The sequence below is a fragment of the Ranitomeya imitator genome, chromosome 3 (assembly GCF_032444005.1).
Source record: "Ranitomeya imitator isolate aRanImi1 chromosome 3, aRanImi1.pri, whole genome shotgun sequence".
Taxonomy (NCBI): domain Eukaryota; kingdom Metazoa; phylum Chordata; class Amphibia; order Anura; family Dendrobatidae; genus Ranitomeya; species Ranitomeya imitator.
Genome location: NC_091284.1, coordinates 819,718,856 through 819,732,887, shown reverse-complemented (window position 1 = coordinate 819,732,887; position 14,032 = coordinate 819,718,856). Strand labels below are relative to the sequence as shown.

At 39.5% G+C, this 14,032-nt stretch overlaps 1 protein-coding gene across 1 annotated transcript in view; it reads left to right on the top strand.

Moving 5' to 3' along the window:
• MYO7A (myosin VIIA) overlaps positions 1-14,032 on the top strand; it is a 315,688-nt gene that overhangs the window by 136,753 nt on the left and 164,903 nt on the right. The window contains exons 10-11 of the mRNA XM_069759369.1: positions 5,228-5,304; positions 13,285-13,404. Coding sequence (XP_069615470.1) covers positions 5,228-5,304; positions 13,285-13,404 — 197 coding nt within the window. The remainder of the gene's footprint in view (positions 1-5,227; positions 5,305-13,284; positions 13,405-14,032) is intronic.

Below are 14,032 nucleotides of genomic sequence, written 5' to 3'. Positions count from 1 at the left end.
GTCATTATATAGGAGGAGGAGGAGGAGAGCTGTGGCATCATCTATTGTGAATGGTGGATCCTGTGTTATCTACTGTATATAGAGGTGTTATCAGTCATTGTACAGGAGGAGGTGAGCTGTGACATCACCTATTGTGAATGGTGGATCCTGTGTTATCTACTGTATATAGAGGTGTTATCAGTCATTGTACAGGAGGAGGAGGTGAGCTGTGAAATCACCTATTGTGAATGGTGGATCCTGTGTTATCTACTGTATATAGAGGTGTTATCAGTCATTGTACAGAAAGAGGTGAGCTGTGATATCACCTATTGTGAATGGTGGATCCTGTGTTATCTACTGTATATAGAGGTGTTATCAGTCATTGAGGTGAGCTGTGATATCACCTATTGTGAATGGTGGATCCTGTGTTATCTACTGTATATAGAGGTATTATCAGTCATTGTACAGGAGGAGGAGGTGAGCTGTTACATCACCTATTGTGAATGGTGGATCCTGTGTTATCTACTGTATATAGAGGTATTATCAGTCATTGTACAGGAGGAGGAGGAGAGCTGTGACATCACCTATTGTGAATGGTGGATCCTGTGTTATCTACTGTATATAGAGGTGTTATCAGTCATTGTACAGAAGGAGGAGGTGAGTTGTGACATCACCTATTGTGAATGGTGGATCCTGTGTTATCTACTGTATATAGAGGTGCTATCAGTCATTGTACAGGAGGAGGAGGTGAGCTGTGATATCACCTATTGTGAATGGTGGATCCTGTGTTATCTACTGTATATAGAGGTGTTATCAGTCATTGTACAGGAGGAGGAGGTGAGCTGTGAAATCACCTATTGTGAATGGTGGATCCTGTGTTATCTACTGTATATAGAGGTGTTATCAGTCATTGTACAGGAGGAGGTGAGCTGTGATATCACCTATTGTGAATGGTGGATCCTGTGTTATCTACTGTATATAGAGGTGTTATCAGTCATTGTACAGGAGGAGGAGGTGAGTTGTGACATCACCTATTGTGAATGGTGGATCCTGTGTTATCTACTGTATATAGAGGTGTTATCAGTCATTGTACAGGAGGAGGAGGTGAGTTGTGACATCACCTATTGTGAATGGTGGATCCTTTGTTATCTACTGTATATAGAGGTGTTATCAGTCATTGTACAGGAGGAGGTGAGCTGTGATATCACCTATTGTGAATGGTGGATCCTGTGTTATCTACTGTATATAGAGGTATTATCAGTCATTGTACAGGAGGAGGAGGTGAGCTGTGACATCACCTATTGTGAATGGTGGATCCTGTGTTATCTACTGTATATAGAGGTGTTATCAGTCATTGTACAGGAGGAGGAGGTGAGTTGTGACATCACCTATTGTGAATGGTGGATCCTTTGTTATCTACTGTATATAGAGGTGTTATCAGTCATTGTACAGGAGGAGGTGAGCTGTGATATCACCTATTGTGAATGGTGGATCCTGTGTTATCTACTGTATATAGAGGTATTATCAGTCATTGTACAGGAGGAGGAGGTGAGCTGTGACATCACCTATTGTGAATGGTGGATCCTGTGTTATCTACTGTATATAGAGGTGTTATCAGTCATTGTACAGGAGGAGGAGGTGAGTTGTGACATCACCTATTGTGAATGGTGGATCCTGTGTTGGCCTTATTTTTCATTTGTAATCCTACCTGTGATTATACGGTGACAGCTGAAAAGCCTTCTATAGAGAACAGGAAGTAGTATGGGTGTACTATAAGGTGGTTAGTGGGAAAATTGCAAGATTGCTCATTTTTATGCATATACTCTATATGGTGATGGTGTTTTTATGCAGATGTGGATACAATGCTGCGAAGTAAGAACCTTTTCAACAACAGAAGTTTTAATAGTTTCTTTTTTATCAATTAGAAAAATGCAAAGTGAATGAGAAATCTAAATCCCATCAATATTTGATGACCGCCTTTTGCCTTTTCAGATCTTCTAAGTGCACATAGTTTTTGAAGGAACTGTTGCAAACATCTTAGAAAACTAACCGCGGATTTTATTTGTTTATTAGGTTTGTGCAGATCCTTCTGTCTCCATGTGATCCCAGACACACTGGATGATGTGAGATCAGGGCTCTGTGGGGTCCGGATCCTCACTTCCAGGACTCCTTGCTCTTCTTTACACCGAGGATCGTTCTTAATGACATTGGCTATGTGTTGGGGGTTGATGCCCTGCTGATAAATAACTGATAAATAATACATTTGAAGCCAATCAGATGCCTCCCTGATGGTATTACAGGGTATGCATTTGCCGTATTTCTCAGCATTAAGGACACCAAGAAATAACCAACCTTGAGGGCTGTAGATGCAGTGCTCAGCCAAAGGAACTTAGTGCAGCAGATGAAAGACACATCATGTTGCTTCCCTTTAAAATCAGGAGGCCAGCAGTGCCATCAATTCACAACCGGCAGTAAGCAGTAGAGCCTATCTATACCCATTAACTGTTCAGAAAAATCTGGGCAGAAGTGGTCTATGTAAGGGGTGACAGAGACTGGTATATGCCCTCACCCATTTAAGCACGTCCTGGTTGAAGCTAGTACTAAATGATGTATGTTGTTTTAGTTAATGCCGTATCTAGTGCTGTTATGTACAGTACATACTGTATATTTATATATTGTCTTTCTGTATATGCTGTGTAATGAAAATGGTTACTTAGGGAAAGTGCAGTACCTTAATTAGGACACTAGATGGGGCACAGTAGGATTAGGTAATAGAAGCTTAGTATAGTAGCTAGTTAATATAGGAGGGGCCAGCTGTGGTTAAGACAGGAGCATTTACTGAAGTGAGTCAGAAAAGCCAGGAAGCTGAAACAGCTAAGGAGGGGCCAGAGAGCCCAGACAGTCCTGGAGGGCCTTAGGCCCGGGGCAACACAGTGGGCCCCGCAACGTTTAAGACAAGGAACCCAGTCATCCAGAGCTGGGTGGACAGAAGTGCAGCTGAACCAGCACAGGGTACAGCAATGGTGAAGCAGAAGAAACAGTGGGTCCACAGCAGTACGGGGTTTGTAGGTCGCTCAACACGTGGCAGTTCATCGCATGGGCTGACGCCCTCAGATCCGGGGCAAAACAGACGAGGGAATACCAAGCGCAGAGAGTCTGGATGGGGAATACGCTACGCTACTGCAAGAAGCGGTACGACCCGGGCACTTACTGAAGGACCAAGGGAAGAGTGCGGGGGGAAGTGGAAAGTGTGAGCTGTGGGAAACCCCATGCAAATTCTGTGTCTGTTAAGGATGTGCTGTACAAACAAGGAAGTAAAGCTATACGTTTCAAGTTGCAACTGGACTGTGTCTCTGTTTGTACGACAATGACCGGAGGGGACCTTAGGCAACGGAGAGAAGGCCCTGACGGTGCAAATGATAGAGAGGCAAGTACTGTACATTGACCATGGGAGGAATCTGCATGTGATGGGAGACCAGGGCGAGCAAGCCCTGTTAATCTTAGCCACGTCTTTGGCTCTCCCTCACCTCTACATGGAAGAATTGCAGCTAAAAAGCTTTCCACATGGAAAAAAGGCAAAGCTAATCGAGTATGCACAAAAACATAGTGTCACACGGGCACTGTTGATAGTCACCTAGCAGCCAAAAAAAATGGCTACCAAGAAAAAGCTTGGTTCAAGCTACTCAGTTTCTCAGAACCCAGGGGTTGCGCTGGCCTTCACCCTTTAACCCCTGTACAGGGATCTGTAAAAAAAAATAACCCCTTCAGATGGATTTACATCGTGGGACGTGACAGATCATCGGAAGGTATGTATATTGTTTTTTTATTTTTAATTTGTTACAGCGCGAGGGTCTTCAGGTGGATTACCGGGATAATAAAATATTCCAACAACCTGTGTTTTTATTTCATTAAAAGACTTTTTAATATAGTGTTTTTGTGTTTTTTTTAACCATTTCAGACTATTGGATTAATAATGGATAGGTGTCATAATTGACGCCTCTCCATTATTAATCTGGCTTAATGTCACCTTACAATAGCAAGGTGACATTAACCCTTCATTACCCCATATCCCACCGCTACACGGGAATGGGAAGAGAGTGGCCAAGTGCCAGAATAGGCGCATCTTCCAGATGTGCCTTTTCTGGGGTGGCTGGGGGCAGATGTTTTTAGCCAGGGGGGGGAGGCAATAACCGTGGACCCTCTCCAGGCTATTAATATCTGCCCTCAGTCACTGGCTTTACTACTCTGGCGGAGAAAATTGCGTGGGAGCCCACGCCAATTTTTTCCGCCATTTAACCCTTTAATTTAATAGCTAGAGCGCCCAAATTTTGCACATACACACTACTAACATTATGGGAATATGACATGGTTTACTGTATGTAAACCATGTCTCATATCATATCGGGTTTTGGAAGGAGATAGCAAAAGCCGGCAATTGAATTACCGGCTTTTAAGCTGTATAGCGCTGGAAGAAATATTAATCTATATACATATATGTGTCTACTGACATATATATATAGAGAGAGAGAGAGACAGTATATATGTTTTTCCGATTTTTTGAGAACATGGATCCATTGTATGTCCGTATGTCGGTTTTGCAAGCCTGCGAGAAAATCTCGCAGTACGGATGCCATATGGATTACATACGGAGGATGCCATGCGCAAAATACGCTGACACAACCTGCCTATTTTGGGGACTTTTCTGCGTATTACGGCCGTATTTTTATACGCTGAGTGTGACGCTGGCCTAAGAATGACCGTCAGCGTAAATAAGAACGAGGAATCCTGGAAGTGATGGTCTGGCCCCCACAGAGCCCTGATCTCACATCATCTAGTCTGTCTGGGATCACATGGAGACAGAAGGATCCGCACAAGCCTCATACACAGAAGATCTGGGGTCAGTCCTCCAAGATGTTTGGAGCAATCTCCTGCTGAGATCCTCCGTAACCTGTGTACAAGTGATGAGAAGTGATGGAGGCGGGGTGTACTAAGAGACGGTGCAGCTACTGTACAGCTGATCATCACCTCTGTAGTTTACAGTTTATGGATATTTATGGGTCTTACTGAACATATGAAATATAATAAAGTTACAGAAATAAATCCTTTGTCCACTAAATGATATTATCTCCTTGTGAACCAATAAGTTTTTTGATAAAGAGTTAGAGCATTATTAGAAAATGATGGAACACATTGTATACAACGCTTGCTGAAATATACATATGTAAATAAAGAAATGATATTTCTGCAGCTCGTGTGTACGATAATTTGGACGCCTGTGAAGTGATTTATTCCACCTCATTAACGACAGCAGCCAATCTATTGGAGGTGAGTTATTCCTAGACTTGAGAGATGATATCTGGAGAAAAAGAGATGTGCTCCGCACATCTAAAACATATTCATTGATCTATTGCAGCTGAGAAAAAAATTACAAAACTCAACATGAGGTTCTTAGTTTAGCAGTCACGGCGAACGTGGCAGTGGGTCCCTGTCTTGCCATGCACTGACTACAGCGCATCATTATGGGCAGCGACCTGGTGCCCCTGCAAGTGCCCAAGCGAGATAGTCGTGTGCCAGTGGTGCTCACACTTGCTCTGGCACAATACGTGTCCCCGTCCCGGTGTGCTGCTGTGTGTGGGGTGCCTCACACTTACTTTTGGCCTCCATATTTTTACAGATTTTGTTAAAACAATCACACTTTTACTAGACAGTTGGCAGTCTTTACAAGCAGGCATATAGGATAAGGCCCAACAGGTTGTCGTCTTTCCCACAGGTACCAGACACAACTTCAGCCCTGGTTCTCGGTATAGGTAGAGTGTCCCTCTTACTATCTTCTCTAGCACTAGGAATTCTTCTCCACCACTAGCAGTGCATCCGGATTGCGAAGGCCTCATGTAGTCTGAGTCCATGTTTCCCTGTACCTTCACAGGCTGACTGCACCCAAAGGCCCAGACATCCATCTCGAGGTCCCTGAGGCCGGTAGACAAAATTTCATGGAAGGGTATTTATGGCAATCCACTGCCCCGAGTGTAAAGGTACCGTTACACTAAACGATTTACCAACGATCACGACCAGCGATACGACCTGGCCGTGATCGTTGGTAAGTCGTTGTGTGGTCGCTGGAGAGCTGTCAGACAGACAGCTCTCCAGCGACCAACGATGCCGAAGACCCCGGGTAACCAGGGTAAACATCGGGTTACTAAGTGCAGGGTCGCGCTTAGTAACCCGATGTTTACCCTGGTTACCATTGTAAATGTAAAAAAAAAAAAAAAAAAAAACAGTACATACTTACATTCCGGTGTCTGTCGCGTCCCCCGGCGTCAGCTTCCCTGCACTGTGCAAGCGCCGGTCGTAAAGCAGAGCGGTGACGTCACCGCTGTGCTCTGCTTTACGGCCGGCCGGGGAACGCGACAGACACCGGAATGCAAGTATGTAGTGTTTTTTTTTTTTACATTTACAATGGTAACCAGGGTAAACATCGGGTTACTAAGCGCGGCCCTGCACTTAGTAACCCGATATTTACCCTGGTTACCAGTGAATACATCGCTGGATCGGCGTCACACACGCGGGTGATCAGCGACCAAATAAAGGTCCTGATCATTCGCAGTGACCAACGATCACCCATTGTAAATGTAAAAAAAAAAAAACCAGTACATACTCACATTCCGGTGTCTGTCACGTCCCTCGCCGTCAGCTTCCCGCACTGACTGTGAGGGCCGGCCGTAAAGCAGAGCACAGCGGTGATGTCACTGCTGTGCTTTATGGCCGGCGCTCACAGTCCGTGCGGGAAGCTGATGGAGAGGGACGTGACAGACACCGGAATGTGAGTATGTACTGGTTTTTTTTTTTACATTTACAATGGTAACCAGGGTAAATATTGGGCTACTAAGCGCGGCCCTGCGCTTAGTAACCCGATATTTACCCTGGTTACCAGTGAACACATCGCTGGATCGGCGTCACACACGCCGATCCAGCGATGATAGCGGGTGATCAGCGACCAAAAAAAGGTCCTGATCATTCCCAGCGACCAACGATCTCCCAGCAGGGGCCTGATCGTTGGTCGCTGCCACACATAACGATTTCGTTAGCGATATCGTTGCTACGTCACAAAAAGCAACGATATCGTTAAAGAAATCGTTATGTGTGACGGTACCTTTACACTCAGTCCCTCCCCCAAACTGGGCCAGCCATTACAGTTAACCCTGCCTAGGCTAGACTGCAGCTCCAGTGAGTGTTACCCTTTTATAACATGCATGATATAAAATACAACTAACCCTTTTGAGTGTCAAGGAGCAGACCTTCAGCTCCCCCACTCCTACACCCCACAGCACCCATGCTTCAAGACTAAGCCTCCATGACTCTAGGTCATACCACCCCACAAACACAAAACCACAGCAACAATGGTTGCCACACAGCATCAACACCAAGTGAAAGGAACAAAGAGACTACAGAAGCAAAATGACTGAGGCAGAATTAAGAACTAAGAAGAATAAAGCTAAAAACCTTGTGATCTGTTTTCTAAATGTTTGCTTATTATTATAGTAGTTATATTCTTGTACATAGGAGCAGTATTATAGTAGTTACATTCTTGTACATAGGAGCAGTATTATAGTAGCTATATTCTTGTACATAGGAGCAGTATTGTAGTAGTTATATTCCTGTACATAGGGGCAGTATTATAGTAGTTATATTCTTGTACATATGGGCAGTATTATAGTAGTTATATTCTTGTACATAGGAGCAGTATTGTAGTAGTTATATTCCTGTACATAGGGGCAGTATTATAGTAGTTATATTCTTGTACATATGGGCAGTATTATAGTAGTTATATTCTTGTACATAGGAGCAGTATTGTAGTAGTTATATTCCTGTACATAGGGGCAGTATTATAGTAGTTATATTCTTGTACATATGGGCAGTATTATAGTAGTTATATTCTTGTACATAGGAGCAGTATTGTAGTAGTTATATTCTTGTACATAGGGGCAGTATTATAGTAGTTATATTCTTGTACATAGGAGCAGTAGTATAGTAGTTATATTATTGTAAATAGGGAGCAGTATTATAGTAGTTATATTCTTGCACATAGGAGCAGTATTATAGTAGTTATATTCTTGTACATAGGAGCAGTATTATAGTAGTTATATTCTTGTACATAGGAGCAGTATTATAGTAGTTATATTCTTGTACATAGGGGCAGTATTATTGTAGTTATATTCTTGTACATTGGAGTGGTATTATCGTAGTTATATTCTTGTATATAGGAGCAGTATTATAGTAGTTATATTCTTGTGCATAGGAGCAGTATTATAGTAGCTATATTCTTGTACATAGGAGCAGTATTGTAGTAGTTATATTCCTGTACATAGGGGCAGTATTATAGTAGTTATATTCTTGTACATAGGAGCAGTATTGTAATAGTTATATTCTTGTACATAGGGGCAGTATTATAGTAGTTATATTCTTGTACATAGGAGCAGTATTATAGTAGTTATATTATTGTAAATAGGGAGCAGTATTATAGTAGTTATATTCTTGCACATAGGAGCAGTATTATAGTAGTTATATTCTTGTACATAGGAGCAGTATTATAGTAGTTATATTCTTGTACATAGGAGCAGTATTATAGTAGTTATATTCTTGTACATAGGGGCAGTATTATTGTAGTTATATTCTTGTGCATAGGAGCAGTATTATACTAGTTATATTCTTGTACATAGGGGCAGTATTATAGTAGTTATATTCTTGTATATAGGGGACAGTATTATAGTAGTTATATTCTTGTACATAGGAGCAGTATTATAGTAGTTATATTCTTGTATATAGGGGACAGTATTATAGTAGTTATATTCTTGTACATAGGGGCAGTATTATAGTAGTTATATTCTTGTACATAGGAGCAGTATTATTGTAGTTATATTCTTGTGCATAGGAGCAGTATTATAGTAGTTATATTCTTGTATATAGGAGCAGTATTATAGTAGTTATATTCTTGTATATAGGAGCAGTATTATAGCAGTTATATTCTTGTACATAGGAGCAGTATTATTGTAGTTATATTCTTGTACATAGGAGCAGTATTATAGTAGTTATATTCTTGTATATAGGAGCAGTATTATAGTAGTTATATTCTTGTACATAGGAGCAGTATTATTGTAGTTATATTCTTGTGCATAGGAGCAGTATTATAGTAGTTATATTCTTGTACATAGGAGCAGTATTATACTAGTTATATTCTTGTACATAGGGGCAGTATTATAGTAGTTATATTCTTGTATATAGGGGACAGTATTATAGTAGTTATATTCTTGTACATAGGGGGCAGTATTATAGTAGTTATATTCTTGTACATAGGGGCAGTATTATAGTAGTTATATTCTTGTACATAGGGGCAGTATTATAGTAGTTATATTCTTATACATAGGGGCAGTATTATAGTAGTTATATTCTTGTACATAGGAGCAGTATTATAGTAGTTATATTCTTGCACATAGGAGCAGTATTATAGTAGTTATATTCTTGTATATAGGAACAGTATTATAGTAATTATATTCTTGTAAATAGGGAGCAGTATTATAGTAGTTATATTCTTGCACATAGGAGCAGTATTATAGTAGTTATATTCTTGCACATATGGGCAGTATTATAGTAGTTATATTCTTGTACATAGGAGCAGTATTGTAGTAGTTATATTCTTGTACATAGGGGCAGTATTATAGTAGTTATATTCTTGTACATAGGAGCAGTATTATAGTAGTTATATTATTGTAAATAGGGAGCAGTATTATAGTAGTTATATTCTTGCACATAGGAGCAGTATTATAGTAGTTATATTCTTGTACATAGGAGCAGTATTATAGTAGTTATATTCTTGTACATAGGAGCAGTATTATAGTAGTTATATTCTTGTACATAGGGGCAGTATTATAGTAGTTATATTCTTGTACATAGGAGCAGTATTGTAGTAGTTATATTCTTGTACATAGGAGCAGTATTATAGTAGTTACATTCTTGTACATAGGAGCAGTATTATAGTAGCTATATTCTTGTACATAGGAGCAGTATTGTAGTAGTTATATTCCTGTACATAGGGGCAGTATTATAGTAGTTATATTCTTCTACATATGGGCAGTATTATAGTAGTTATATTCTTGTACATAGGAGCAGTATTGTAATAATAATAATAATAATAATTTTATTTATATAGCGCCAACATATTCCGCAGCGCTTTACAAATTATAGAGGGGACTTGTACAGACAATAGACATTACAGCATAACAGAAATACAGTTCAAAACAGATACCAGGAGGAATGAGGGCCCTGCTCGCAAGCTTACAAACTATGGGGAAAAGGGGAGACACGAGAGGTGGATGGTAACAATTGCTTTAGTTATTCGGACCAGCTATAGTGTAAGGCTCAGGTGTTCATGTAAAGCTGCATGAACCAGTTACCTGCCTAAGTATGTAGCAGTACAGACACAGAGGGCTAATACTGCATAAAGTGTATGAGAACATGATGCGAGGAACCTTTTTTTTTTTTTTTTTTTTTTTTTTTTTTTATTATAAATAGGCCACACAGGGATCGTTAGGTTAATGCATTGAGGCGGTAGGCCAGTCTGAACAAATGAGTTTTTAGGGCACGCTTAAAACTGTGGGGATTGGGGATTAATCGTATTAACCTAGGTAGTGCATTCCAAAGAATCGGCGCAGCACGTGTAAAGTCTTGGAGACGGGAGTGGGAGGTTCTGATTATTGAGGATGCTAACCTGAGGTCATTAGCGGAGCGGAGGGCACGGGTAGGGTGGTAGACTGATACCAGGGAGGAGATGTAGGGTGGTGCTGAGCCATGGAGTGCTTTGTGGATGAGGGTAGTAGTTTTGTACTGGATTCTGGAGTGGATGGGTAGCCAGTGTAATGACTGGCACAAGGTAGAGGCATCGGTGTAACGGTTGGTGAGGAATATGATCCTGGCTGCAGCATTCAGGACAGATTGGAGCGGGGAGAGTTTTGCAAGAGGGAGGCCGATTAGTAGAGAGTTACAATAGTTCAGACGAGAATGAATAAGTGAAACAGTCAGAGTTTTTGCAGAGTCGAAATTAAGAAAAGGGCGAATTCTAGAAATGTTTTTGAGATGCAGGTAAGAAGAGCGAGCCAGTGATCGGATGTGGGGGGTGAATGAAAGGTCAGAATCAAGGATGACCCCAAGGCAGCGGGCATGTTGCTTTGGAGTAATGGTGGAACCGCACACGGAGATGGCAATGTCAGGCAAAGGTAGGTTAGTAGAGGGAGAGAACACGAGGAGTTCAGTTTTTGACAGGTTTAGTTTCAGATAGAGGGAGGACATGATGTTAGAGACAGCGGTAAGACAATCACTGGTGTTTTCTAAAAAGGTCGGTGTGGTAGTAGTTATATTCTTGTACATAGGGGCAGTATTATAGTAGTTATATTCTTGTACATAGGAGCAGTATTATAGTAGTTATATTATTGTAAATAGGGAGCAGTATTATAGTAGTTATATTCTTGCACATAGGAGCAGTATTATAGTAGTTATATTCTTGTACATAGGAGCAGTATTATAGTAGTTATATTCTTGTACATAGGAGCAGTATTATAGTAGTTATATTCTTGTACATAGGGGCAGTATTATTGTAGTTATATTCTTGTGCATAGGAGCATTATTATACTAGTTATATTCTTGTACATAGGGAGCAGTATTATAGTAGTTATATTCTTGTACATAGGGGCAGTATTATAGTAGTTATATTCTTGTATATAGGGGACAGTATTATAGTAGTTATATTCTTGTACATAGGAGCAGTATTATAGTAGTTATATTCTTGTACATAGGGGCAGTATTATAGTAGTTATATTCTTGTACATAGGGGCAGTATTATAGTAGTTATATTCTTGTATATAGGGGACAGTATTATAGTAGTTATATTCTTGTACATAGGAGCAGTATTATAGTAGTTATATTCTTGTATATAGGGGACAGTATTATAGTAGTTATATTCTTGTACATAGGGGCAGTATTATAGTAGTTATATTCTTGTACATAGGAGCAGTATTATTGTAGTTATATTCTTGTGCATAGGAGCAGTATTATAGTAGTTATATTCTTGTATATAGGAGCAGTATTATAGTAGTTATATTCTTGTATATAGGAGCAGTATTATAGTAGTTATATTCTTGTACATAGGAGCAGTATTATTGTAGTTATATTCTTGTGCATAGGAGCAGTATTATACTAGTTATATTCTTGTGCATAGGGGCAGTATTATAGTAGTTATATTCTTGTATATAGGGGACAGTATTATAGTAGTTATATTCTTGTACATAGGGGGCAGTATTATAGTAGTTATATTCTTGTACATAGGGGCAGTATTATAGTAGTTATATTCTTGTACATAGGGGCAGTATTATAGTAGTTATATTCTTATACATAGGGGCAGTATTATAGTAGTTATATTCTTGTACATAGGAGCAGTATTATAGTAGTTATATTCTTGCACATAGGAGCAGTATTATAGTAGTTATATTCTTGTATATAGGAACAGTATTATAGTAATTATATTCTTGTAAATAGGGAGCAGTATTATAGTAGTTATATTCTTGCACATAGGAGCAGTATTATAGTAGTTATATTCTTGCACATAGGGGCAGTATTATAGTAGTTATATTCTTGTACATAGGGGCAGTATTATAGTAGTTATATTCTTGTACATAGGGGCAGTATTATAGTAGTTATATTCTTGTACATAGGAGCAGTATTATAGTAGTTATATTCTTGTACATAGGAGCAGTATTATAGTAGTTATATTCTTGTACATAGGGGCAGTATTATAGTGGTTATATTCTTGTACATAGGGGCAGTATTATAGTGGTTATATTCTTGTACATAGGGGCAGTATTATAGTAGTTATATTCTTGTACATAGGGGCAGTATTATAGTGGTTATATTCTTGTACATAGGGGCAGTATTATACTAGTTATATTCTTGTACATAGGGGCAGTATTATAGTAGTTATATTCTTGTACATAGGAGCAGTATTATAGTAGTTATATTCTTGTACATAGGGGCAGTATTATAGTGGTTATATTCTTGTACATAGGGGCAGTATTATAGTGGTTATATTCTTGTACATAGGGGCAGTATTATAGTAGTTATATTCTTGTACATAGGGGCAGTATTATAGTGGTTATATTCTTGTACATAGGGGCAGTATTATGGTAGTTACATTCTTGAACCTCTGTTGCATAATGTCTACTGCATTCTAATTAGTAATATTTCCTTTTTATATATAAACAGGTTGAACCTCAAGACCTAATGAATTGCCTCACCAGCCGAACTATTATCACCAGAGGAGAAACTGTTTCCACCCCCTTAAGCATGGAGCAAGCATTAGACGTCAGGGATGCCTTTGTTAAGGTTCATAACATGGTTGTCTGGTTTCTCTAAGCCATTATCAAATTATCTAATAGAAATATATAAATGAATTTACAAATATCCCTTTTGAGGATTTTCATCTATAAGCCCAAGAAGACTGAAGCAGCAATGCCTCTCCGTATATTACTCAGACAGCGAATTTATTATTATTATGAGAACTGTAATGCTTGTTTTCTCCAGTGGTGGTGCTGTAGGGAAGCTAAATACTTCCTCCCAGTTTCCCCCATTGATTCCAGCTGATTACTGGTCAGCAGTATAAATGGATATATGGCGTTCTTAGGATGTGGTGCTCGAGTAAAGATTCCACTCTATGTATTCACAAGATAAGATACTCGGCACTACCAGACTTTAAAGAAAAATAAACTTTTATTGATGAAGCAATTCAAAACTATGTGACGTATCAACCCTATAACATGGGTCTTTATCAATCTCTGTGTGCCAACGTCAACAAATACAGTATAACCAAAAATAAACGAATACAATATATATGGTCATATTGGCATATTTACCTTTGAGCAATATTTCCGTTTGTGTGCCTCGATCTGAACATTTACTGTGACTGTTTAACTTCATATTGTAAAGAGAGAGGACATCGATAGATTATAAACTA